Source organism: Rutilus rutilus (genome assembly GCF_951802725.1).
Source record: "Rutilus rutilus genome assembly, chromosome: 14".
NCBI lineage: Eukaryota > Metazoa > Chordata > Actinopteri > Cypriniformes > Leuciscidae > Rutilus > Rutilus rutilus.
In genome coordinates, this window is record NC_140219.1 from 8720311 (window position 1) to 8748250 (window position 27940).

Sequence of the window (27940 nt, forward strand, 5' to 3'; positions counted from 1 at the left end):
GGGAGAAATACTGGACTTTTTTATATTCAATTGGGTTTTATATTCAAACAGGGCTAAACCGAAAATACCTGACCTGGCAGCGCCGGGGCTGAAACATCCTCACCATGTACTCCAGTAAAATATAAAACATAAAATGACAATAGCCAATTCTGGCTCCATAGCTGTTTGCTCAATTATATCAAATGAATTATCAGGATGGCAGCTGTCCTCTCGCACCGTTGCTTGGCGCCAGGAGCGGTGATCAGAAACACCTGGTTGCGCAATTAGGAAATCCTACGAAGGCTACATGGTGCGTCCTTCGAAGGATGCAGCCTTCACATTGGGACACAGCTTGTGAGTCACTCTAGAGCAGGGTTGGGCAACTTCGGTCCTGGAGGGCCACTGTCCTACAGAGTTTAGCTCCAACCCTGAAAAAATCACCTGCCTGTAATTTTCTAGTAATCCTGAGGACCTTGATTAGCATGTTCAGGTGTGTTTGATTAGGGTTGAAGCTAAACTCTGTAGGACAGTGGCCCTCCAGGACCGAAGTTGCCCACCCCTGCTCTAGAGTCTGACAGCAGCTGTCAATTAATCCGTCACTGCGGGTCTCAGGTGCACGCCCCCCCCGCTCAGCCCCGCCCTCGGTTAGTCCCCTCTATCTCTGCTGGGGTCTGCCCACTTTTCCAGCATTTTTCAAATATTGCCAGTGGGTGGAGTCAGGCTCTGACCAGGGGTTTAGTTACCCTTTAAATTTTTTTTTTTTTCATGTAATATATTTGAATTTATTCCTGTGATGGCAAAGCTGAATTTTCAGCATCATCCTTCAGAAATAATTTTAATATGGTAATTTGGTGCACAACATTTTTTTTTTTTATTATTATCAATGTTGAAAACAGTTGTGCTGCTTAATATTATTCTTTTTTTTTTTTGGTTTTGTTGTGGTTGTGGTTTTTAGAAACCATGATACATTTTTTCAGGATTCTTTGATGAATAAAGTTTAAAAAAAATATATTTATTTTAAATAGAAATCTTTTGTAAAAATGTCTTTTCTGTCACTTATGATAATTGTAATGCACCTTGCTAAATAAAAATATGAATAAAAAAACTTTTTAATACCTGTATATGCATTGTATATCAAATAATGTAACATAATTAAAATTGTAGCAAAAAAATTTTTTTCACGAAAATGAATAAATAAATCAAGATCACTTTTGATTTCATGTTGACCAAAGTTTGCTATAAAGAATTATATGCAAAATCTTATAAATATTACAGGATAGCACAGGATAGCACAGGAGTCACGATCCAATCAATGATGGATGAAATTTATGTCCAGTCCTACTTTTCTTCCTGTTAATATTTCCTGATTTACTCTGAAGTATATCATAGTATGAAAGTTAAATGGGTTGCAAGGTTTCAAAGGACTTCTATTTCATTGTTTTTTTGTTTTTGTTTTTATGTTGAAAATCGGTGTTAAATTCCAAGTCATTTTCCGATCCCATTTTCTTTTAATTTCACCTATTCACTGTCTTCTAAGTATCAAGCGGAAGTGTACTCCACTAGAGATTTCAGCTAGGTTTAAAGTGCATTGCCGTGATATTATAATTGCACGGTTGTGGGCAATTGTTCCGTCCAATGGTTAATGTATTTCAGGGCCTCATTTCTGAGTGAAGACAGACTGGGCGGATGTTTTGCTGATGGAGAGCTTCAGAAGATGAAAGATGAAAGGAACCTCTGAGTACCACGGCAATGGCTCCTTGAACTATTTTTACTGACTTGTTTTCAACAATTGCTGCAAAAAAAGAACAACTTGAGGATGAACGCTCTTTTAAAAAAGAAAATGCTGGGGGATGCAGTTTCCCCCGTCTGTTGTCAAGGTTTGAATCTGATTACTGTGTGATACTGCAGCTTGTACTGTACCATATAAACCAGCGCAAATTTTAAGGAAATGTACTAAATCTATTTAGAAGTGAAAGAGAGCCAAAGGAAATAAATTGCATCGCTGAAATGTAATAACATAACTGCTGAAACAGCACCACTTGGGGCCTCTTTGTGTCTTTAAACTTATTATCGGAGTCATTATAATTTACTATTTACTGTTTAGCACCTGTGACTGCTGTAACAATGAAAGCATGCTCTAAGGTTTTAGGGAGCTCAGCCGCCTTTTATTTCCTCTCTCAACAACTGATGTAATGTATCTCCTTTATAAGATTTATCCAGCATGTTCATTAAAGACCGGCTTTTGATTTATGTGACAGGCATCTGGATAGCGACTCCCTGTGGCATGACATGCTCTTGTTTATCTGGATTAGGATGACTTCAAATGATGAAAAAGAGTAATAGACTTTATAATGGTTGCCTTGAAGGGTTTAGAAGGGGACAATGGCACTAGCATTAGCAAACTAATATTGACACCACCACATTGGGGTGGCTGCATGGTGTGATGTTTTTAGCAGATAATTTGTTTAATTCTCAGGATGCATTTGGGTGAGTCAATAAACCCCCTACACTCAAAAAAATATGTAGGCCTTAATTTAAGATTAATGTATCCGAATTGCATATACAATTTCCATCCATTTGGACTGCAGTTTTCAACTTAATGTGATGCATATTTGTCATAAATGAAGAAACCGGTAAGATTTCTGCACTAAAAAATAAATAAAAATAAGAATCATGGCATAGTTTATTATTATTATTATTAATTATTTTTTCATTATTATGAACTATTTCATTTTATTTTATTTTAATAATCATATTGTCAAAATGCATAAATCAGCATAAATCTGTTCATTGTGAACACAATAAAATTAAACCGTGTAAACCAAAAGGATGTGGAAATTTTATATGTGATTCAAATACATAAATCTTAAAAAAAAAAAATAATTGAGTACAGCAAAGCTTAATTCACTCTTTAGCTGTTTATCTATGATTAGATTATTTAAAACACATTTTTCTAGATTTTTCTTCTTTAAAAAAATTGTTGGAGCATTTATTTATCTATTTTCTAGATATTTTATAATATTTATTATTTTGGTAACACTTAAAGGTAGGGTAGGCAGTTTTGGAGAGCAAGCAAGCTTTGAAAGCATAAGATCCCACTGTGACGAGGTATGTTGATGAGGGAAGAAGGAGGCGGGAACCGGGGAACGGTTTAACACTTTAACATATAAATTAAACACAAAACGGAAGTAAAGCACACACATAAACATAACGTGAAGTCCAGGCCTGGTCCTCTCTTGTCCTTCACTGTCATCGCTCCTCCTTTTATACTTCCGAAGCTCCTCCATGAGAGAGATACGAGGTCATTCTCTCGGCCCCGTCCTGCTTGCCAGACCCACCCTCCCTTCAGAGCGTCTCCAAAGCCACGCCTCCTCCGAAAAACACATGAACGCACACGGCAGAGTCTGCAAAGCATCTGCTGCTGTTTGTTTGCGGTGCTTTGTGACTGTGTGTGTGAGCAGGGTGCGCGGAGGTATGCAAACACATATGATGACAGGCAGGTATAACATTCTATCATTGCATTCGGACCACCACATGCGATGACTAAATGACAATGACTAGTTTTTTTTTTCTTTTTTTTTTTTGAGACTTTCACAGAAGATTTATGTAAAAAAATAAAGTTTTTTTTTATATTTAGACCACTTCTATTATTGATTGCTATCAGGATGTGAAGAAAGTTTCAACCAATATAACATATACGGTTAATGAAAAACATTGCCTACCATACCTTTAAATTTTCAATAGGTAACACTACAATAAGGTTTAATTTATCAACATTAGTTATTTTAGTTAAAATGATAATTAAATGAAAATATTTTTTATCAACTTACATTAACAAAGGTTAATACTGTAAATGCTGTAAAAATATATTGTTCATTGTTAGTTCATGTTGCATTAACTAATGTTTACAAATGAGACCTTATTGTGAAGTCTAACCATCATTTTCTTTGATTTATCTTTTTAAATCATTTCTTGCAGTGTTTTGTGATATTTTGACAATAATTGTTTAAATTAAAATATTTAAATGGTCATCATAATGCACCTTTTTATCTAGTTTTCATTAGTTTTGGAGAAATGAAAGAAAATACATTTGTTAACAAACATTTTTGTAAGTTGACGAGATGCGCCAGCACCACCGCTGAGATATGTGGGAATAACAAATAGCTTTCTCCAGGTATTAATTGAACATAAATCTAATAAAGAATCAAAGCAAACATATGATTTAGAGGACAAACAGAGTTAGAGCGTCCAAACATTCGCACACAGAGGAAACTAACTACGATCATTCTGGGTAGATATAGTGAGCGCATGAGTCCAACCAGACAGGCCAATAACCTTCCTGTCCAACAGCACGGTCTCATGAGTTTTGATTTAAGACAATGACAACGATAAGGAAGTTTGAAAATAACTAACTCTGTGTCTGAGATATGATTCAAACCTAAATGGAGCCATAACATAAAACAAAGAAGCAAGAAAGAATTATGACCTCTCTATTTTGTATAGTACATACACAACTGAGATTAGAGATGTCCGCCAATAAAAAGAAATATATTTTCGAAACAAAAGAGGAACAACAAAACTGCCATGACTTCGCAGTAGCCTTTTTTCGTGCCGTTTGGCTGGTAGACTTGTTTGCTGGAAATGTCACTTGGGACAAGGCGTGACAAAATAATGACAGGCTTTTTTCAAAGAGACCAATTTCCCAGAATTGAATGAGCAGGATGTGTGGAGCGTACAATATCTGCACTTGCCACTAGATTGGGCTGTCTGTCGATATCCATCTGACATGTCTCTGGAAATGTGGTCAGATAAATGGACAGGGTCCAAGAAAAGAAAAAAAAAAAGATGAAAACTGCAAAAAAGAGATCAAACCAAAGTAGAGAGAAAGATAGCAATGTACAGAAGGTCGCCTTACTTTTGGTCTAGCACTGATCTTGTAATTTGTACATGCTGGTTAATTATTCCCTTTAGTTAGGAGATCATTGGCCTGCCATATTCATACACATTTTGGAGATCTCTTGACAGTAAAGCAGTTTGATTTAGCTTGGGAAGCGTTCTTTGTGTTTTTATGACATCTCTGTTTTCATTAGGAAGTGCTGATGTGACAAGCTTTGAGTGGATATGACAGAATCTTTGAGTTTTTAATTAATGGTTACCTTGACAAGCTTTTTGCTCCACATACACACTGGCACAATTTTGAAATCTGTCTTAAGACTTATTCGGATGGGACTAGTTTTCTATACAACGTTTGAGTCACAATTCTTATCACTCAACGTCTGTCATTTCATGGACGGGACTAAAATCTCCGTGTTTATTACAGAAGTGGGAGTGTGTGTGCCGTTACAGAAGGTTATGTGCTGTGCGTGCGTCATGTATATGTCTTTTAATTTATTATTTGTTGATATGATTTTAAATGTATTATTAAAAAAATTAAAATGGCAACCTTGAAACCTAGTCCCATCCGAATAGGGCCTTATTTGAGATAATGGAATAGTATTTTGTCATCATTTGCTTTTGCCATTCAAAACCTATATGACTTCCTTTTTTTTGTTTGATGAACATCTTGTAACATCTAAAGTAAAAACAGTCCACACAACTTGTAAACAATATTTCAAGTCTTCTGTAAAGCCATTATTGACTGAAAATATACTGTATACAGAATTATTAGAGAATCAAAATACTGACTGAAGCAGTGATGCCCGATTCTTGAACGAATCATTCTTTTGAGTTGGATCTGTTCAATGAGCCATTTGAACTGGGTTGAGTGTTTTATTTATGAATCTGACTCTTCTGGTTTTTGAGTCAATCACTGATGATCTGTTAGCAGCAGGAGAGAAAGATTTTAAGTGAATAACAACATACATTTTGCTATGTTCCTCTCTCAAAGCTATCGTATGGCTTCAGAAGACTTGAAATATATTGCATGAGTAGCATGGGCCACTTTTTGTCTCTTTTATGGTGATTTGTGTCCTTTTTTAAGCTTGAATGCAGCAATTCCCATTCATTGTATTGTATTGTATGGAGCAAAATAGCCATTATGTTCTTCAAAATTCTCCTTTTGTGTTCCACAGAAGAAAGAATGTCATATGGCTTTGGAACGACATAAGAAAAGGATGATAGAATGTTTCATTTTTGAGTGAACTATGCCTTTAAGATCACAGTTCAAGCAAGAGAACTAGCACTCGAGAAGCCATTAAAAAGTGATGAAGCATCATTCTTGTCTTCTACTTTTTGAGTCATCTCTAGAATTCCGACAGTCACTGTGGAATCAATCTGACAGCAACCAATGTGAATTTGCTTATTCAGGACAACAGCCCTGTTTTCTTTCCACCAATGCCTTTTAGACCATCATGGCTGGCTGATAAACCAGAACGGGAACCAAACACAAGTCCCTCTTTCACAAATCTGGCAGGGAACTCTAGAAACTGTTTTTGCACAAGCACACATAACCATGACACCAGCGCCAAGGACGAAGTAAACAAACTCACCAGTGTGCCAGTGATTTTACATAAGCTAAAAGCATTCGCACATGACTTTGTTCAAAGAATCGAGGGCCTGCTGCTAAACTAAATGCGTTACTGTCTATTATAAGTTGCTTTTGTTTTATTCTCTGTCTTTCAACACACTTTATCATGCCGGTTCCTAAAGCCCTTCCTTCCCCAGTCAGTGGATGTGAATGTTGCAAACTCATAAAACATTCAACATCACTCAAGGTCTATGCCCGCACTTACACAATAGGATTGTTTAGAAAACAAAGGAACACTGTCTTAGGAAGTATAGAGCAGGAAATACATATTTTTTTCAACCGGTGAGAGAGAATAGAATACAGAAATAAAGAGAAACAAACCACAAGCTTTTTTCCACTGGAAATTTCAGGAACGCAAGCAAACTGAAACACAACAGTCTTCAGTGGAGTTTTGCTTATTAAAGCATATTCAGTTGTTTGAGAAACCTCCAAAAATAAAATACGCCTCTGCTTTTTTTTTTTTTTTTATGCTTGCTCAAGAATTTGACTATTCTGCTGGTATATCCTTCTAGTATAAATCCAATACCTCGACCTATCCAGAAACACATGATGAATACTAAAATGTTCTGTGAACTTCTTTGGTTTCTCCACAGTTTGATAGGTGAGGATGGTCTAGCTCAGGGAGGTTGACACGAACACCATCAATTCAGTATCAACTCATAAAGGTGTTTATGCCATCCTCCAAAAGACACTGTGTGTCATTACTGTAAACATATTGCAAAAACTCTATGAAGCACAGCGACTAGGCTCACACACATACACGTGTGTGTCTTTACTCACTGATTCTGGCAAGGAACTGTCACAAAATGCTGTTCCTGCTTAAGCGTTGACACGTTGTGTTACATTTTCTATGCGTTTTGATGTCACCGCTTGAAGTGGGAAAGATCCCAATGAAGTTCTTGCAGGCAACATGTCTTGAGCGCTTGGCATTTTTATTCCGTCTTTCTCAGAAGTTACTGTCACAAATGAGCGTACTGTATGTGTTTCTGAGAAAGGCACCTTTTTTATAATCACAACGTCCCCGTCGTTCACAGGAAGAATGGTGATGCTTCCGTCTGCAACTGCAGGAAAAAAAAAATCACCCAAATGTAGAGAAAAATAAAGAAGAAAACGGAGGCGTATTTTTCCGTATTCTGCCCCATAATTGAAAATCTGATTAATCGAGTGATTCTCAAGCAGGCATGTGTACCCCAGGGGGTACTTACACAGAATCCAGGGGGTACTTGGAGAGATATCAGTTTTACTTTGTTAAACCTATAAAACAGAAATTATGACCTACAGTAAAAAAGTAGGGCTGTACATTTTTTTTCCAATTATTTAAATTAATTTAGTGATTTTTATTGTTAATGCTGTAATGCATGCAGTTCCTATTTTGTAAAATGTCTAATAAAAGTGAATGTGTGTGTGTGTATTAAAATACCAGTATTATTTTAGTGTCATTGATATACACTGCCAAGTCGCTATTTGGATTTAAATAGGCAAATGCTTATGGATCATTATTACACATATTCCAGGATGACAAGATTTTGACCAAAAATGTATGCACCTCTTGATTGAAATAGCATCACAACATTTATTTCCATCAAGAGTGCAATGCAATGCAACAATGCAAGAGTCGAGCACTCTGTAAAGTCTCCTCCAGCACATCCCAATGTTCAATGAATTCAAGGTCTGACCTCAGAGGTGCCAATTCACATGTGAAAATTATTCTTCATGCTCCCTCCCCACCATTCTTTCTCAATTTGAGCCTGGTGAATCTTGACATTCCTGGAATATGGCTATGATGTGTCTTCCTACATGGTTGTTTAAGAAATGAAAAGCTACACACTCCATGAATTAGGGTTAGAAGAACTTTTGCCAAACATATAACATGCTACAAACATGTAACATGCATTTCTCCATCCATCCATCCATCTTCTTCCGCTTATCCAGGGCCGAGTTCCCTCTACCTAGACACTTCCTCCAGCTCTTCCGGGGGGACACCGAGACGTTCCCAGGCCAGCCGGGAGACATAGTCCCTCCAGCGTATCCTAGGTCTTCCCCGGGGTCTCCTCCCGGTGGAACGTGCCTGGAACACCTTCCCGGGAAGGCGTCCAGGAGGCATCCGGAACAGATGCCCGGGCCACCTCAGCTGACCCCTCTCGATGTGGAGGAGCAGCGGCTCTTCTCTGAGCTCCTCCCGAGTGACCGAGCTTCTCACCCTATCTCTAAGGGATCGCCCAGCCACCCTGCGGAGAAAGCTCATTTCGTCCGCCTGTATCCGGGATCTTGTCCTTTCGGTCATGACCCACAGCTCATGACCATAGGTGAGAGTAGGAACGCAGATTGACCGGTAAATCGAGAGCTTCGACTTGCGACATGCATTTCTGTCATTACTTTTTTTTAAATGCCTTTATAGTTGTACATTTTAGTAAATTTAAACTAAACGAAAATAAGAAATGTTGCCTTGGCAAGTAGTAAGTTTTTTTTTTTTTTTTATATATACTGTATATCCTCGCATGTCTGCACAACAATTACATTATCTTGTGTTTAAAGGGAATCATTGTAATAATATTAATGATTATGCTCAGTATATAAATAATCAGTGTACACATTTCTGGTTTGGTGTCCCTCTAGTCTTCATCAAATGTACTTGAGCTGTACATGTGGAGCTGTGGGGGTACACACAGTCACACATCACAAAAGAGCTTGGGAAACACTGTATTAATCTGTTTGTTCTTTCTCTGTTGTACAGCAGCACTCGTTTCTAATGCCATTACTTGATCACTTATGCACTATCGGATATGCTAGAGCTGGGAAGTAGCACTATAGGAACATCATGAGCCCCCTGATGTGGTAACCTCTTGCTGAACTACGGCATCAACAGCGAAGTTGATAAATTCAGAGGAATTGGTCCTTCATTCTTCTTGCATGCAAATTTATTTACAATACTGCAGACTGGAAGAAAATTAAATCAGCATATCTTCTAAAACGACCCTCTGGTGTGTAATATTAAAGAAATCCATTTTGTGATAGATGAGCATTTGCTGAATGGATTGTTTGTCCCGTTGTTCAAATAATGTGAATGGAGTTTATTAAAAAGAAAGAAAGAGTCGCAAAGGAGGATAGTTCTCTTGTTTTGACTCAAATTTAGTGAACCCCTAAAACAGGAAGTGATGTCATAGGCCCTCAAAACTGCAGGCAGACTAAACACTCTCTGAAGGTCAATGGCCTGAAGATTAGATAAAGTGGAACCAATTTAATAAGGTTTGTAAATTGAATTTCATAGTTCAATGGTTTAGAGAACAAATGTTAAGAAACATTTTATAAACAAAAATTCAACCTCTTTTATTTATAAAATGTATTTATGAAATATGTTTCTTTCTTGCTAACTCTGCTTTTTAAAAGTGAAAAAAGATTCTTAACACAATGCATTTAAGGAAGAATATGCACTGTGTCTTGAGTTTAAAGCATGAAAGAAAACTTGAAATTGCTGATTTTTATGTTTAATTTTTAGGCCTTGCAGCTATAGAATCTAATTATAACTTATATATGGAATTCAAACCATAGGGAGAGGTGGTGCTAAATTGATTCTGAAAATATTATGAAGATCACTCCAAAGGAAGCTTTTAGGATGTAACATGATGTGTTATGACTCATCATTATGTGCACAGGGTCCAAAATGAACACATGAGTGTTAGTGATAAACGCATGATTAAAACATGAGTAAAAGTTTGCTTTGATGACTTGGCAAGTAACTTTATTAGGAACTGCAATATAATACAAGGTTGTTAGACTGGCAGATTGCTGCTGGTGTACGTGACATGCACGATTGTCAAGTAAACATCTTTATTTTTTATTGTTTTTGAAATACAATTTTCAGTTTCACTTTATTTTGATGGTCCCATTATCACATTCTGTTGACGTTGCACCTTCATGTCTACTGTAGCAAGACTGCTGCCACATATAACAAAACACAACATAAATCCAGGCCTGGCCTCTCTCCATCTCCACTGTCGTCGCTCCTCCTTTACGCTTCCGCTCCTCCGTGAGAGATACGAGACCGGTGCGTCGCGCAGGCGTCGCTCATTATCAATCGCGCCACCAGCCTCGCGCCGTCCTCTCACGGCCATCGGCCTCGTCCTGCTCGCCACATCTACTAACTCTCATTAGATTGTTAGTAGAGTTTTAGTAGATAGGTAGGGTTAGGGTTCAAATAAGTTGACATGTACTTGCAAAGTTACGTATAGTCAGTAGAATGTCTGCTGGGGGAGCATCGCAACAAAGAGTTTGCAGATATTAACCCTTGTGTGGTGTTCATATTTTTGTTATTCAGGGTCTGTTGGACCTGCTGCATTTTGGGGGTTTTAATTCAACACAATCAAAAATCTTATGTTAAAATACTCAACTCATCCCAATTACAAGCAATATAAACAGCATATATGGTTAATATTTTCTCTTTACCTTTGTTAGATCACATTGAAGAATTGCAACCCTGTGCGGGAACGGCAGGGGTAGAAACACAAAACTCACTCTTGCACACAATCTCTCTCTCACACGCACGCACGCACGCACGCACTCACACACACACACACACACACACACACACACACACACACACACACACACACACACACACACACACACACACACACACACACACACACACACACACACACACACACACACACACACACACACACACACACACACACACTCACTTGGATATGTGGTTTATGGGGACTCTCCATAGGCGTAGTGGTTTTTCTAATGTACAAACTGTATAATCTATCCCCCTACAATACCCTACCAATCACAGAAAACTTTTGCCATTTTTTTTATTTCAAAAAACACCATTTAGTATGTTTTTTTAAGCCGTTTGGTTTATGAGGACACAGATGTCCTCATAAACCATATTTACGTTGTAATACCCATGTCATTATACACATTTGTGTCCTCATAAACCATATACTAGAACACACACACATCCCGAACATCCTGTGTGTAATATAAATGTGTAGGAGGGGTGTTAAGTGTGGGGTCATTAAAAATGTGTTCAGATATATATTCTTCACAGAAAATGAGCCAAGGCCAATGAGTCTGAGTTTGAAAAAATAATTAATCGTATCATTTTTCTTTTGATAAAAAATGAAAACTGGTCCTACAGACCCGAACACCATACAAGGGTTAAACAGGCTGTCTATTCTTTACTGACAGTTAGTCAACATCGCACACAGACCCCTACCTGAATAACAAGTTGAGCACAATAAGCAATATAATTCAAATGAACTGCACATCGCAATGTAGACATTTACAAAAGCAAAGGAAGTGTTGGCTAGGTCTATGAGATTAAGATGAGATTAAGATAGCAGGGGAGACCCAAAAACATAAGACAAAAAAAAAAAAAAAACTAAACATCGGCATGCTGCTGTGTGCTACAGACATATAATGGTGCAGTGCAGGGATTCATTCCGTCAATGGAGACAGCATCCAGCTAATTAAACATGCTCTAAAATGGGAAAACTAATTTTCCAATTTCTTTTTTATTGGAACCACAAAGGGAGTGTTTAATTCTTTCTAGTTTAATGATGTTTAATGCCAGGGTAAATATTGGTTAATTTACTTTTAGACCAGTGCACTCTGTGGACTATTTTACATTGTATAACCCCATGGCAAATGCTATCAGATGACATGTGAAGGCGTTTCAGAACCGACTGCCAAGTCTCAGTCTTTATCTCCATGTTAAGATCCTCAGCCCAGGTAGAGCACAGATTGTCAGAGGCCAAGGGGTTGCATACGAATAAGGAAAACAACATCTTTTTCTTTTTTTTTCTTTTTTTACTACAGTGGAAGGCTTATACTTGAAGTCGCATTATATTGCAGTTATTTTGTAATTAATCCAGAACATAGTTCATTGGTGGGCAATATTTATGGATTCTGGGCCCTGTGTGAGCACCTCAAGTGATGGAAAATGTCAAATATCAGTATTGATTCTTCTGTATGTTGATCAGACAGGATTAGGGAACCACATAGTGAGACAAGAACCCACAAACAACAACTGAATTGTAATTTAGTATATAAACAAATCATTCAGTAATTTCTTATGGCATGATCTTCCATTGATTGTTGTACCCAGGTTCTTCCCTTTTGTGTATGTGTGTGAAATTCTTCCATGTATACTGTATATCTGTGAAAGGGAGAAACTGCTGAAGCAGAGAATGATGGGACATTGGAAAGTGGTCTCATCAGCAATCTCCAGACTTCTAAAGTACTCTAGAGCAGCCATGATCAAGGCAATGCATGTTGGAGCACCACCGATCCCTTAGAGGTCTTTTTGTTATTGGATACTGGGAAATTGCATGCGTTTTGAGATGTAATGGTGTTGAAACTTCTTCATAATGACAGCAATGAAGTATATAAATATAAATATTTATATAATTGTATATATTAGACATTTTGGGGAGAAGGTGCTCCTGTGAAAAAAGGGCACCCCTCTTATAATTACTACATATTGTTGATCATATTTTAATTACATAACATTATTTAACACTATAGGGCTGTTATACCAATTCAATGAAATCAGTATCAACAAAATCCATCCTACGATTTATAAAAATCCATCTACAATTGTCTAAATAATGTTATGAGATTAATGTTCTAAATATAACATTTTTAATGTTTATATTTTAATGTTTAATGTTTTAACTTTAACATTTTTAAAGTATTGGGAAACAATGAATATATGAAACAATGATAAACTATTATACATTAAACTAAATCCACCAGTTGGTGGCGGCAAGTCGTAATAAGTGAATCATTGAATCATTAATTAAACCGATTGGTTCAAACCGGCTGAACCAATCGGTGTCCACTGACTTTATGAATGGGTCATTGAATCATTGACTCACCCAATTCATTCAAAAACGGTGAAACATTCAAGAACGAAACACTGCTGTGTGTTGCTGGGAGATGCAACCGGTTTTATTTGTTTGGATCTAATTTTGTTGGCAAAATTGATCAAAAACAGTCAAAATGTACAACTTTGTAATTAAAAAGGGCCAGTTTATTTAATCAACTTATATTATTTATTGCACTGTTGTATAAAATGTATCTCACATTTTGCAATCATGCTGCTATTCGATAAAATAGCACTCTTGCTCATGTTATATTACTTTATATTATGTTATCAACAAAATACAAGAACTCATTACAAGGAAAATTCATACCTTGAATTTTGGGGCATTTTTATCAATTTTATCAATTTTAGCTGCATTTCTGACCTTGCACAATGCTATTTTACATCAACGCCAGACCAGCTTGCTTGTTGTTAAAGCAACACCGAAGATTCTTTTGTACCTTAATGTTTCCAAAATCATTTCAAGTGGTTCATCAACTCTTTGCGACCCTCTAACCGCACTTTGCAAGTTTGCCTGATCGGGTAGCGGATTTATAGTGCTTTACGGCAAGCGTTACAATAGCAAAAAAATAGCAGGCAATGTCATTATTTTGTTTTTCTTCGTTTCTGATGTTGCAATACATCATATTTTCATAAAATCATGCAACATACTCTAACTTGTCTGTGGACATCATTATTTCTAAAGCCTAAAAGGCTAAATTATTTACGACAGCGGTAATGGACAGTTCCGCTTCCAACCTGTAGGGGGACCGAAGAGGAAAGGTACTTTGGTGTTGCTTTAAGCAATTAACATTAGTGACTATGTTAGGCTGGCTGTATTGAGATGTTTTAATAGTGGTTTAATGTCACAGTGGTGACAAACAGTGCTGAAGTTTAGGGCAAACACAATCGTTGGCTGGCTGTCACCAATAAAGGAGGGTCTGGGAGACGTGGATGTGTCTCCCAGAACTTATAGTCAGAGGCTAAAAGGACAGGTGCTTGAGCACCACTTGTGGTCTATCTGTGCATGAGGCTGACTCTATGCAAATAATGCTAATGTCCATTCAGCAATAATCTGTGTCAGGCTGCATATAAATCTACTATCTGGTGGTTGTATTCGCATCTCGTTTTTTGTTTTGTTTTTTATCTTTTGGAATTTAATCTAACACTGATATGCCATTACGCATGCTATGCTAATGTGCAGTTACACATTACCCATGCTAATTTGAGGATGGCACACAACGAGAGTAAAAGGGAAGTATGCAAATTCAAACCCATCATTTTCCTGCAGTCTGGTTAAGTGACTTTCACTACAATATGAAATCCACTGACTAGCTATTATGATCGCACAGTCTCTCAGCCGCTGCATCGTGGCGCTGAAATCTAATTTGATAAAACACAAGTTCAAACTGAGAGGCTGTGAGCACAGTGGAAGATGATATGATGCAGCTAATTTGCTTAAAGGTTTACTGTGTGTGAGTGTGTGTTTCAGGTAAACCCTACGGGGACAAAATTTCCCCACCAAGATGGCAATATCCAAATACATTTGGGGGCATTTTTTTGGTCATCATGAGGAAAACAGCTTATAAATCATAATAAGTGATGTTTTAGTGAAAATCTAAAAAATGCAGAAAGTTTTCTATAATGAGTATGTTTAGGGTTAGGGGACAGAATATACAATATGTACAGTATAAAACTCATAATGTCTATGGAAATTTCCCATTAAACATGGAAACCCCTGTGTGTGTTACTGTAGGTGTTCTTTTTTGTTGAATATACATTCCTGCTTTAACAAGGAAATGTTACATAGGCCCACAGCTGTGCGTGGTTTCCCTTGGTACAGTAGTCTTTTTAGTGTAATCAAAGAGTTTTTTTAAACAATTTGTAAAACCCTTTTTCACATGTACTGAGTGTAAAACAAACACAGCTTCTTTATTTTGCTAAGACACTCAAAAATGCACTGAGAAATTTTTTTTTTTTTTTTTTTATGTAATGTAGTCTGGGTCGATTTTGACTTTTTTTTTTTTAAAGATGATGAAGCTATAGCAAGTAAAATGTCAATTGTTCTATTTTGCTATGCTGTATGGTTTTATTTGACGCATACCTTTGGCGTCAACAAAGATTTTTTTTTTTCTTTTGAAAAGTTGGTAAGCCTATTTGTTTTGCACTCCTAACTGCATGATTACATAGTTAATGGTGTTTTATTATTGGTGTGTATTTAGCATTGTTGTTTTTTCCTGTTCTCTGTGACCCTCAGAATAATTTTATAAATGTGTATGTTGGCACTAAAGAATAAGAAACAAAGACAGAATAACACATTTTAGACGTTTCTTCAATTTAATTGGGTGAGCAATGGCATGTCTATTAAATAGAGTACTATATTTAAGCAATTATATAATTAATTTTGTTTATCGAACACTGCCCTAGTTACCGCAATGAAATATCTTAGGCAGAGGTTGAGGGAAAATTGGATTTGCAGCCACTGAATAGAAAGAGTCATCCTGACCGCTTCGTACCTTACAGCTAATTGCTTTGGGGAGCAGATAAATAATGCTAATTCAGAGAAGCCTATCTTGAAAAATATTGAAAAGTACATCAAGGCTGAAGTAACTTTTACTTTGATACAAACATCGACTGAATGGATGCAAAACACCTTAAAGAACAGGCTGCTGGCAAAGCATTGAATGCTGTTATTGATCAATGGCTATAGCTTCTTCGGCATGCACGATTCATTATGAATGTGGTGTCTCTAAATCTTTAATCATACTCATCTCAAAAGACCCAGATGTAGAAGTACAGTATTTGCTGCATGTTTGCCAACTTAACACCCAAGTGTTGTTTTCATTTCAGTCAATGAGCATGAGATCAATACGCAAACAATTCAGAGGCCCTTATTGATAATGAGCTATTTTGCTCTTAAGTCTCTAATTTTTATATATATATATATATATATATCTGATTGTGTTTGGAAAGTCATTTTTGGGTGAACTAGCCCTTTGACAAGCCCTGCTATTGGTTAAGACTGAATCTAATTATGATGTGCAATAGAATGAAATTATTGCATTCAGAGGATAATGGTTGGGTGGAAAGCGCTAAGCTCTTTTTGATTTAAATTTCATGTGTAATCATACAAAACACATAGTATTGGGGGCTAGGGACATTAAAACCGGAAACCTTCTTAATCTGACAATGCCTATATAACTACAGCCATTGGCAATAATAGACAGACAGCATATTTGTAAATCTTAAATGTCACCTATAATACACTTGGTGTAGCCTAAAAAATAAACATTTCATGAAGTGATAAATATGTTTATTCAATGATTGTTCATTTGATGGGATAATATACTGTAAATATACACAAGTTATCACAAGGGCTGTATGTCAGTATCTATAAGGTTTGATGTCAAACAACTAAAAATGTTTAAAATATGATATAAGGCTACATCTATAGACAACAAATTATTATTTTGTGGGCTAAAACAATGATTTAACATTTTTGCAGATCCTTCTTAAATATTTACTGTTTTGTGTATTTTGTGTTTGATCATTTTTGTACTGTTGAGCTGACAAGCCTAGAATAGTCTCAGGCTACATTAGTAAAAGCACACACAGCAGTGTGACAACATGTTCAAAGGTTAATTAGTTCACCCAAAACTGTCAATTCTGTCATCATTTACTCACCCTCAAGTTGTTCCAAACCTGTATACATTTCTTTCGTCAGCTGAACACAAACAAAGAGATTTAGAAGAATATGGGCAACCAAACAGTTGATGGGCTCCATTGACTTCCATAGTATTTTTGTATACCAGTATTCTGGTTACCAACATTCTTCAAAATATATTATTTTGTGTTCAGCAGAAGAAAGAAATGCATAAAGGATCAACTTTGGAACAACTTTACTTGAGGGCGAGAAAATGATGACAGAATTGTCTTTTTTGAGTGAACTATCCATTTTTGGCAACGTGTTTAATTAACTTCTTTTTTTTAGCTTTACTTTATCTTTTAGTTGCCAAGATTTTTTGCAGCCACGACAAAACGCTATAAAACTTTCGTAAAAGTGTGACAAATTGCCCCGCTCTCGTCTGTTACATTAGGCGGTTTAAATCACTTGTTCACTTACATGACGCGTCGTATCCAAGGCTCCGTTCCAGTGAAGGGGCCGGACTCCGCTCCGGGTTTTGCTCCCTCACTGCTCTATACATCGCGTCTCCTCACTCCTGCATTGCTGTAGCAGCAGATGTTCGCGCGCTGAAGCCAAGATACACCGTTCTCTTTACCGGAGCAAGTATTCTGCAGCGGAGAGTGAGAAGACGAATAAGAGTGAGGACGTTTGCGCTCTCTCTCTCTCTCTTCACACGTCTGGAGTGTGTATGTGGCTGAGTGAGCTGAAGAAATTAGAGTGGCGTCTTTATTTACCACACCTGTGATGCGCTGCTGTCTCTGAGCAACGAAGACGCACTGATGGCCAAGGTACAGGAAGAGGATACGTGTTGAAAAAGGACTTATAAATGCGCTGATCGGTGTAATATTGCACAAACTAAACCCAGCCATAAAGCAGATACTCCTCGCAGCTCATTCAGTTGATATTACTGACTTAAACTTGAACAAGAAGGTGATAAAGATGCCGTTACACCTGGGTCCCTTTGTCCGCTGGAGATCCGGGCTTGTACTCACATGGATCTGCTTGTTTTCGTCCGGATTTACCTTCATTGGTGAGTTTAATTAATGTTTAAACGTATCTTTCAGTTGCGACTGATAAAGCCATGTGTTAGCAGGGCGTAATTGCTTTTACACCCAGCAGCCGGCTCCTTTTGTGATGTGGTTTCACGAATAACAACAATATAATATTTCACGGTGTTCTCTCGTATGCGAAATATGTCATTTGACCCAAGTTGCGATATTATTGCTACTTTTAATAACCAGACCGCGAAGAAACAGACGTGAAGAACCTATTTAAGAACTTGAACGTGCAGTAAGTTTGATTGACATGTTTCTGCGAGCACGAGACTCACGGCGCGAGCACTGTTCCAACAAATATGAAGGCTACAGAAAACCAAGGGTTTGTGTAATTCAGAATGACCAGAAATGTAAGCCATAGGCTTTAAACTAATAAATAAGGTTGAATATTGCACCCTGTATTGCATGTTACATTTCCGTGAGCGTCAGCTTGAATGAAGTAGACACGCGCACATTTCCACGCGGCGACATTCATCCGTTCTTGCTGCATTGGCAGTGTTTCTGACAGCTTTGCGAAGTACAGTGAGCTCTGGCGATCATTGAGCGGTGCAGGGCAGATATAAAATGAGGTAAATCATGTAGTCGTGGTCAGCTCAGTGGAAAAGAACGTGCACTAATAATCGTGCTCTCCTCCCATCACACATCTTGCACTTGTCTTGGCTACCCATTGTAGCCATACAAAGGAAGAAGTACAGCTTTACTTGACGTTTAAAGCTTTAATAATTATGAAACGTTCTAAATGTATATGTTCATAATGAACACTTGTTTTTATATATTTATTTGCCAAGCCAGCAAAATGCCACATTGTCAGGTTCTCAAATAATCACTCTTTGTTACTTCTCCCACAACAAAAATTAAGTCATGAGCATTTCTTACATACCCAGCTTATGTGTTTCTACATGAGAATCAGTGTGGATATGCATATAAAGATTTATTTGTTGCATCTTTTTAATGTGGGAAATTTATTGCAAACCTTTGTTTACTGTGTTGTCATTGTTTTTGTGCGCATTCATACTGAAAAAGGAATGAAACAAAGAATGTTGCGTATTATAATAACATCAAATAGCTCATTAACCTGTTGTCAATGCCTGGACATAATTACAGTTATGGAATCACAATCGTCTAGTGGAGTGTTTCCCAACCAGGGATGCGTGCAGCCCAGGGGAACTTGGATTTTTTCCTTTACTGAACCTATAAAACAGAAGTTCAAGGATGTAAACTTATAGGTTAAAAATAATGCATAATTGATTTGATTTTAATAACCATTTTAATAATATTAGTAATGATGATAAATTATGTCCAGTGTAATATCAGTTGAAATGAACTCATTTTGGGCTGCATTTGGATGAAGGGGTGTGGATGACCATAAAACAAATACGATTGGAAAACACTGACCTAGTCTACCCACAACACGTTTGCATTGACCAGTTTGGGCTTGCCGAGATTTGTATTACATTGTGTCAAGAGAGTAAGAGAAGGAAGGTAGGTCTTGGCTGTGGGAAACATGACTGTGGGAAAGTTGGGTTGCGCTTCTGGAGGTCTTAGAGTAATCATCACCATAGAGCCCAGCTGGGGACCGCTGATGAGTATCCTGAGAGCACCGTAAAAAAAAAAAAATCTCACTTGGCTAATATTGTTTTCCCTCCTCTTCGCTGTGGACAGAGGGCTAACTTGTTAAATGTTGTGTTTTTAGTCTTCATGATGTTAGGGAACTGAATTAAGAAGGAATTTTCTTGTGAATTCGTTAGAGAAGGATTTCACACAAATTAAGACGAGGTAAAGTGACAAAGAAATACAGTTCCATTTATTCAAACGTCCCTTCAAATGAAGCTTCTTTTTTTTACATCATGGCGTCATGAAAAATGCCCTGCACCATCTTTGCATGCTCTGTTTAATTTGTCAAGGACACTTATCCAGCTTCGCTTCCGAGTGAAAAAAGATCAGACAAGAACTTTCTCATTCTCCAGACTTGTAAAGATGAGGAAATGTAAATTGGATGGAGGGGAAATTATGGACGCACGTGTGCTCGCAGACATTGTTAGTCCGAAGATCACACAAGGTGCTCTCGCCAGGGAGAAACATGCTGACGGTGAATTTTCCTATATATATATAAAAAAAAGCCAACTTGTCTTTCCCCGAAACATAATCCGGTCAAAAATAAAGGTCGCCCTGTCAGTCTTCATCAGAGAAAACACAAGAGACAGAATATAGCTCTTCCATGAACAATGTGCTGCCTTCAGGGAGATCAGCTACCGTTGACCCGACAGGAGGGTTTTCATCAGTCTGTAGACAAAAGGAATCAGCACATTATGTTTGTGGTGTGTGTGTGTGTGTGTTTTATACTTTAGCCTGTGTTAGTGGCTCTATTGGTCTTGCTTCAGGATTTTATGCTGACTCAATACAGTACCAAAATTATTTATTGTAGCAAAGTAAACCAAAATATTCTTATTCTAATACTGTTTTTTTTTTTTTTTTTTTTTACACAGAAATACATACAGTCATACATGCTGTTAATATGCAAAATTATTAAAGGAATAGTTCACTTAAAAATGAATTGGGTCGATCAACTGCATTTTCTTATATGCATTTAGCTTTCATGGCAAAAAAACGTTTTATTTAAAGGTCCCCTATTATGCAAAATTCACTTTTGCATGCTGTTTGGACATAAATGTGTGTTGGCAGCGTGTGTACACAACCAGCCAATAGTGATAAAAATCCACTCACTCCTTTTTTATTAATCCCCATAAATCATCAGCAGTGTCTCTCAACGACCTGTTTTCAGAATGCGGCTTTAGTGACGTCACTAAGCACTGGCCCCGCCCACGAGTGTTGACAGTCACTGCCGTTTCAACATAGACCCGCCCTGATCGAGTTCACAGCTGCTGCACTGACGAGAATGTCTCCCAAGCGCTGTAGGTGTTGTGTGGCTGGATGTATTAATCCACATAGCTCTCTCTCTATTTACTCCCGAAATCTGAGGCAGCCGCTGAAGACGAGGTGGAATTATTTTGTTTTTAAAGAAAATGCTCCCTCAACTCTACCGAAATTGGTTTATGTACTTGCGCACTTCTTATAACTTACTGTGTTTACTCAGCTCTTACGGTGATTTTCTGAAGTAAAACTGACGCTTCATCTTTTGTGTGATGTACAATAAACTTTATTAAACTCATCAGAATATGTTTGATCATCATTCGGACCTGGTCCGAAACAGCAGACTAGTAGGCTATTAATGGATACATATAAAGCAGATGACAAATACGTTATAACCGTAATTAAACTACTAAACTATACCTGTTCCATCTCTATACAGCACTCTGACTCTGTAGGCATCATTGTCCGACTTGAAATGAACACCGTTACTGAGAGTTTCTGATATTATCATCATTCCGTGAGGTGAAATTGTCCTGAGAGACTGAGCGCGAGCTCATGAAGCTCCGCCCCCTGTGCCGTGCAGCAGCAGCTATTTGCATTTAAAGGGCATTTAAACAGCGTGTTTTTTCTGAGCCCCAAAAAATGACAATTTAAACATGCTGTAAAAAATGATCTGTTGGGTATTTTGAGCTAAAGCTTCACATACACACTCTGGGGATATCAGAGACTTATTTTACATCTTGTGAAAAGGGGCATAATACAGGACCTTAAAAAAAAAAAAAAAAAATTATCAGAACAGACCTGCAATCCTAAAGTTGTTTATTTGTGGTTAAATTGTACTTCACAACAATTGTGTATAGTATATACAGGAATGTATTCATGTTACATACAGCATACTTCAGCTTCATCAAATTCAGTGCACAATCTGAAAGTACAGTAATCCAGTCATGCAATCAACTCGCAGTAAAGTATGGTTTCTTGTTTGTTCCCAGCTCTTTGGAAAAAGAGATATGTAATGGGTTTGCTGTTTTTTCTTTCTGTGTGAGAAAGAGGCAGGGGATTTTTGTGGTTGAATTTTGTGGTGGGCTTGTCTCAGAGATTTTTGGCACTGGTGTGAGTGTGCTTGGTTGTTCACTGGAAGGGTTGGGTTCTGGGGTGCAGTAAACTGAGGCTTTCTTATGTGGATAAGAAGCTTTTCAAAGGCCCCTCAGACCCCAGAGATGTGATTTTACTCAAATTTTTTGGATTATTGCAATTAGGATGAAGCTAGCGTTTTGGTGGTCTTGTCTTTTGTTAGGTTTAAATCAATTCAACTTTAATATTTAAAGTTGAATGTTATTTAAGCCTATAACTACTAAACCATACCAGATTGTCACTATACGGTATTTTCATGGTGATGTGCATTTCTAAAAAGGAAAGAGAAATGTGGAAAACGATTTTTGCCCTTCTGCTTGTAAGATATAAAGTCAAATGATGGATGTAGAGAGGTCTCTGTTATACTAACCAATTACTTTTCATGATGTACAAGAAACAAAAATTTCAGCGAAAAATTAAAGATTAGAACAGATTAATGTCTGAGAGCAGTGTTATTTTGGAGTCGCAACAAGCGCTCCGAAGCAGAATGTAATTAAATCCATTTTTGTTGTTTCATTTCACTCTTTGCCGGCCACATTGCAATTTTTACAACTGCCTTATCCTGTTTTCTTTTTTTTCCTTTTTTTTTTTAAATAGAGGGTGTATTTCTACCACTCACACAGTTTCTACACATATACTGTATATAATATACGTTGAGCCGTATTTGATTTTGATGAATGGAGAGGCATGAAATGATGTAACAGAGATGAGGAAAAGGCAAACAGTGTAAGTCAACAGCAGCTGGCTTTCCATAATCCAAGAGCATGTTCCATTTGATGACAAATGTGGTCTTTTCTTATCTCGCGGTGCTATATATGTCTTTAAGTGTCAAATGCAAATAGGGAAAGAAAGGCGAGGCAGAGAAAATGAGAAAGTGTGACACGAACCTTTGGGGTGGGGGAAGTCTCCCATCAGACTGCATCAGATCTCGGAAATGTGCCCTTTCGCTTCACTCAAACACTTGTAGACTTCTGTTAAAGGGGTGACATGGTGTTTTTTGGGGCAGGGGCTCAAATGTAAAAAAGGGGTGTGTATATATATATATATATATATATATATATATATACTGAAAATTGTTGCACACAATTGATTTTAGCTACATATAAACAAATGCATTAAGTTGAACTAAAATTAAGTTCAGCTTAATGCATTTGTTTAAATGTAGCTAAAATCATTTGTGTGCAACCACTTACGATGATAATTTTTATTAAATTCAACAAATCGTTTTTTTTCAGTGTATATGTGTTGGTATATTTTATATATATGTGTATGTGTACCGGCCAAAAGTTTGGACACTACTATTTTTAATGATTTTGTAAGAAGCCCTTTATGCTCATCAAGGCTGCATTTATTTGATCTAAAATACAGAAAAAAAACTGTAATATTGTGAAATGTTACTACAATTTGAAATAATGGTTTTCTATTATAATATACTTATAACCTTTGATACTTTTTTCAGGATTCGGAGTTTAAAAAAAAGAACCATTTATTTAAAATATAAATATTTTGTACCAATATACACTAGTTAAAAAATTTGGGGTCAGTAATATTCTTTCTTTTAAAAGAAGAAATTAATAGGCTATTTTTAATCAGCAAGGATGTGCTGCTAAATTTATCAAAAGTGACGGTAAAGACTTATAAAATAATTTCTATTTTAATTAAATACTGTTCTTTTGAACTTTTTATTCATCAATGAATCCTGAAAAAAGTATCACAGGTTAAAAAAAAACATTGATAATAAATCAGCATATTAGAATGATTTCTGAAAAATCATGTGACACTGAAGATTGGAGTTATGGCTGTTCAAAATCCAGCTTTGCATCACAGAAATAAATTATATTTTTTAAAGTATATTAAAATAGAAAACCATTATTTTAAATTGTAATAATATTTTTCTGTATTTTTGATCAAATAAATGCAGGCTTGATGCACATAAGAGACCACTATTATAGCAGGCTACTGTACTATTATACTATTGCTGCATAATTATCAAAAATGTTAGTCCTTTCACGTCACCATTTCGCATGTTGTTGTCCGGCTACACTTCACATAATAGGCCTGTAGGCCTGGGCTTCATTTAACCAACTATGATAGTTTGATCAAATGGTAAATGGTGTATCAATATGCATAGACTAAATAAAAAGTGACTTTAATACTACTTAGCATTAATGTGACTTTTGGTGCTGGTTTTGTGCATTGCTTTGTAGTCATTTAGCATCCATTGTTTAAACGACGCAGATTCAGATCGTTTCATAAATGTAAATTCGTCTGTCCAGCTAATTTTCTAACGATTTATGAATGACTGGAAAATTACCACTCCACTTCACATTATCCAATGAAATTTAAACTTGTGCCAGATAACGATTGGTCGGTGTATTATACATGACAAACAGGCTTCAATGAATTATGTAATATTTTAAAAAATGTAATATGTGGATTTTTAATTGAATCGACACACTACCTTTTATTATTGAAAAAAAAAAGTAAAAAAATAGTTTATTCCTTCCTGCCATCAAGCCATATACTCACCAAAATACCTATATATTTGCTTTGAGAGCATCGGTTCCCGAGCAGACTGTGGAATACATACGTTTACATAAGTGCATTTTCATTTTAAAACGCATAACTTTTGCTATGGTTACGCCTGCCGTGTACACACACTACTCCGGAGTTTTAGACCCTCGTCCGAAGCAAGACTCACAACTTGACATAAGTGACGTAACCTATAGCAACGCGTTGTGGCAAAGACACCGACCTCAGATTGACAGAAACGTAAAAATAAAACGTGAATTTAGGCTACTTTAGTTTTGTACACATTGTCATGTTAATTATAATCAAATGCATTTTGTTTTATTGACCACAATATTATCTTTGACATTTGTTTGAGAAGGGCACTTTTGATTAATTTTGAAAAAGGGCAGGGGCCCCCCCTGCACGTGCCTGATTTCATTATACTATAGTAGATGTTTATGAGTGCTGTATTTATTTTTGGAATGTCTTAAAAGATGTGAAAAGGATTTTTTCCCCCTGTCTGTTGTCTTTCATCATAGGGCAGGATAGCATAGATTTCAAAACAAATGCAGCCACCATGGACCCTTTTCACAGACTGGGATGACGTGTTTCCACAGTTCCAAGTTTTTTTTTTTTAAATGTGAACATTTATTCCAATATACTTTGTGTTGTATTACCTTTGCATTAAATTACAGAAAACTAGTTAACACTGCTGCACAAGTGTTTAAGGGGTGCTTTCATACTAGGTTCGATTGCTCCGCCTCCTCCTGGATTGTGTTCACATTATATTATTTGGATCCAAAACACGGTGCATTTGCATAATCAAAGCAGCAGCAGCTTGTTGCTTGGTAACAACGACGCAGGAGAAGGCGACAAAATGCATAGCGTTGCTCACCTCATTTTTATATTTTGATTTTTGAACCTTTTGGTTTCATTTTCAAAATGTGACAGTACATAACACCACTTGTGTCTATCTGCCACTAAAGTACTGCAAATGCTCTAAAGAATGCAGGAGTCCATTTCTGCTAATGGCCACATTCTCTCTGCTTGCAGTGTCAGTCACGCTTTTCAGGAAAGCGAGTGAGAACGCAATCAAACACAGTTTTGTCAAATTGTACGTCATCAATAACGGTTCTCTTTCGCGATTTAGAAGGATTGACCACCTTTTTTTATTCAGACTCGGGTACGGTTTGCCGGTGCGCACCTGAACTCTGAAAACAGCATTCACATCATTCAAAGGATGCCAATGAAACTTGGATGCTAGTGTGAAAGCACCCTAATACAACAGCTGATCTTTCTCTATTCTGATCAATGTAATCAGTGTCTCTATTTTTAGAAATAGGATGTTTTCTTTTGCTGTTGGAGCAAATGGGAATGCAAAAATGATTTGTAGTTTCCGTTAACAGTTATAAAAGTTTTCTCAACTATGATGACTTCTGCTTCTGAGAAACCCAGAAATGTTAAAAGGGCCTTTTTGAAATGAACGTGAATGCTAACGGATGCTTTCTCCAGACCCCTTTGGTCCTATCCTGGGCTCCAACACCTGCTCCTTCCTGCAAGCGTTGCGACGCCCTTCAGAAAGGATGCGGTCAGCAGGAGGAACCAAAGATCAGCGCTGTCACCAGAGAGACTAATCGTGTTCTTCCCTGAGGTGCTGTCAGTGGCCAGAGAAAGCTGGAGTACTGTTGACCTTGAGAGCAGATGCCTTTAATGTGCAGACACTGCTTCTCAGCACATTGTGAGCACTAGAGTCTATGAAAGCCTTGGGTGAATGCCCCTCCCCGAAGAGATAAGAGTGCATTTCCCAAGGTGCTTTTGGCTTGACTCACAGACTGCAAGATCTAAGTAAGATCTGTCCGCTTTAATGATGAACCATTTGCTTGAATACTCAATAGACTCGAGCACTTTGCCTCATACGGCAATAGTAATGCAACAAAAGCGTTTTTTGTTTTTTTCTCCAACTATTATTACTCCATAGGGTTTATTCAGTGGCAACGGCGAACATAAACATGAAAAATTTCCTGTGTCGCTCTGCTTGCTCTCAGCCCATCTGTGGTTCATCAACCAGCATATTTAAGGTTGTTTGGGGATGCTCTTCATTCTCCTGTGATCAATAACTCTCTAACTGTTTAATTGGCCATCAATCAACGACAGAGTAGAGTTAAACACGGAGGTGCTCAATCCCCGCCTTTTATACAAGTCCTCCGGGGCCTTTTGTAGCCATTAAGTTTTTCCAAGTTGCTTCCAGAGCTTTGTTATTTGTATGCGCCGTGCAGCAGCAGCACACGAGACTTCCAGAGGGCTTCCACGAGGGAGCGTCGTCTTGACTACTACCGTGATGTAGATAGAACGCTCCGTCAGCCCATAATACAAGTAAGGGCGGAGCTTTCTTTTGAACTGCATAGCTGGTCCAGCATCAAAAGAAATGACAGAGCATCATATTGATATTTTGCCCACTTCAAGGCTAATGAAACTCTCGAGTTCAGCCTGTCTCTTACACAAATGGCTAATCTGGATGAGTTTTGTGGAGCTTAATGTACTCTTGACCATTGAGTTCTCTGAGTTCAAAGTGCAAAATTGTCTTTGCTGTTCTTGGCTAATTATAATCATGAAGGCAAACATGCTTTTCTGGGATTCAATGTATTAGACCTCTGGGTATTAAGGCAAAGCTTTTTTGGCACTAAGAGATATTGATATTGGAGGTGATTGAGGTTTCTTTGTGAACTTTGATTATTGCGTTTGGAAGGAGAGGAGGTTGATCATAGAAGAATGTTTAAACTCTTAACTCTATAACTTTTTTTGGTCAGGGTAATGGATAAAGCTGCACGATTAATCGTTAAAAGATCGCAATGTCGATTCAAACACCCACGCAATCTTATTCCTAAATGACAACGATCCGCCTGTGTTCATTAAACCTTTGACAAGTATGATCACAACAAACATTCAAATCTGCGCTGACCCAGAGAGAGCAGTTGTCATGTATGAAACAGCTTCACCAGTCTTTTCAACCACACAGTATTGTTATATTTGTTACAAATATTCATATCACAGAAGAACTTGGATAAAAGACTAATGTCTATGGAAGTGATCAAAATAGTAAATCAACTTTTGAAAGTAACAGGGTGCTTTATTGTTACGCCACCAGGTGGTGACAAGGGACTGAATGATTCAATGACAAATAATTTTTTTTAAACATTCAAGAGATTCGTTCAGAAACGCTGATTCATCCAGTAATGAAACAAGTGAAGTATTTAGCTGCATCCTTTGAAGGACGCATACTTCAAAGGCCACGAAGCTCGAACGAG

The 27940-nt window shown here is 37.3% G+C and overlaps 1 protein-coding gene across 4 annotated transcripts in view; it reads left to right on the forward strand.

The window, feature by feature from the left end:
- Positions 1-17544: 17544 nt before the first annotated feature.
- Positions 17545-27940, forward strand: part of unc5a (unc-5 netrin receptor A) — a 180471-nt gene continuing 170075 nt past the window's right edge. For 2 of the 4 annotated variants that reach the window (XM_084431227.1, XM_084431228.1), the window contains exon 1: positions 17607-18094. In XM_084431227.1, coding sequence (XP_084287353.1) covers positions 18004-18094 — 91 coding nt within the window. In that variant the 5' untranslated portion in view covers positions 17607-18003. Of the gene's footprint in view, positions 18095-27940 lie in introns of all 4 variants that reach the window. The other 2 variants (XM_084431226.1, XM_084431225.1) reach the window with 2 other exon arrangements.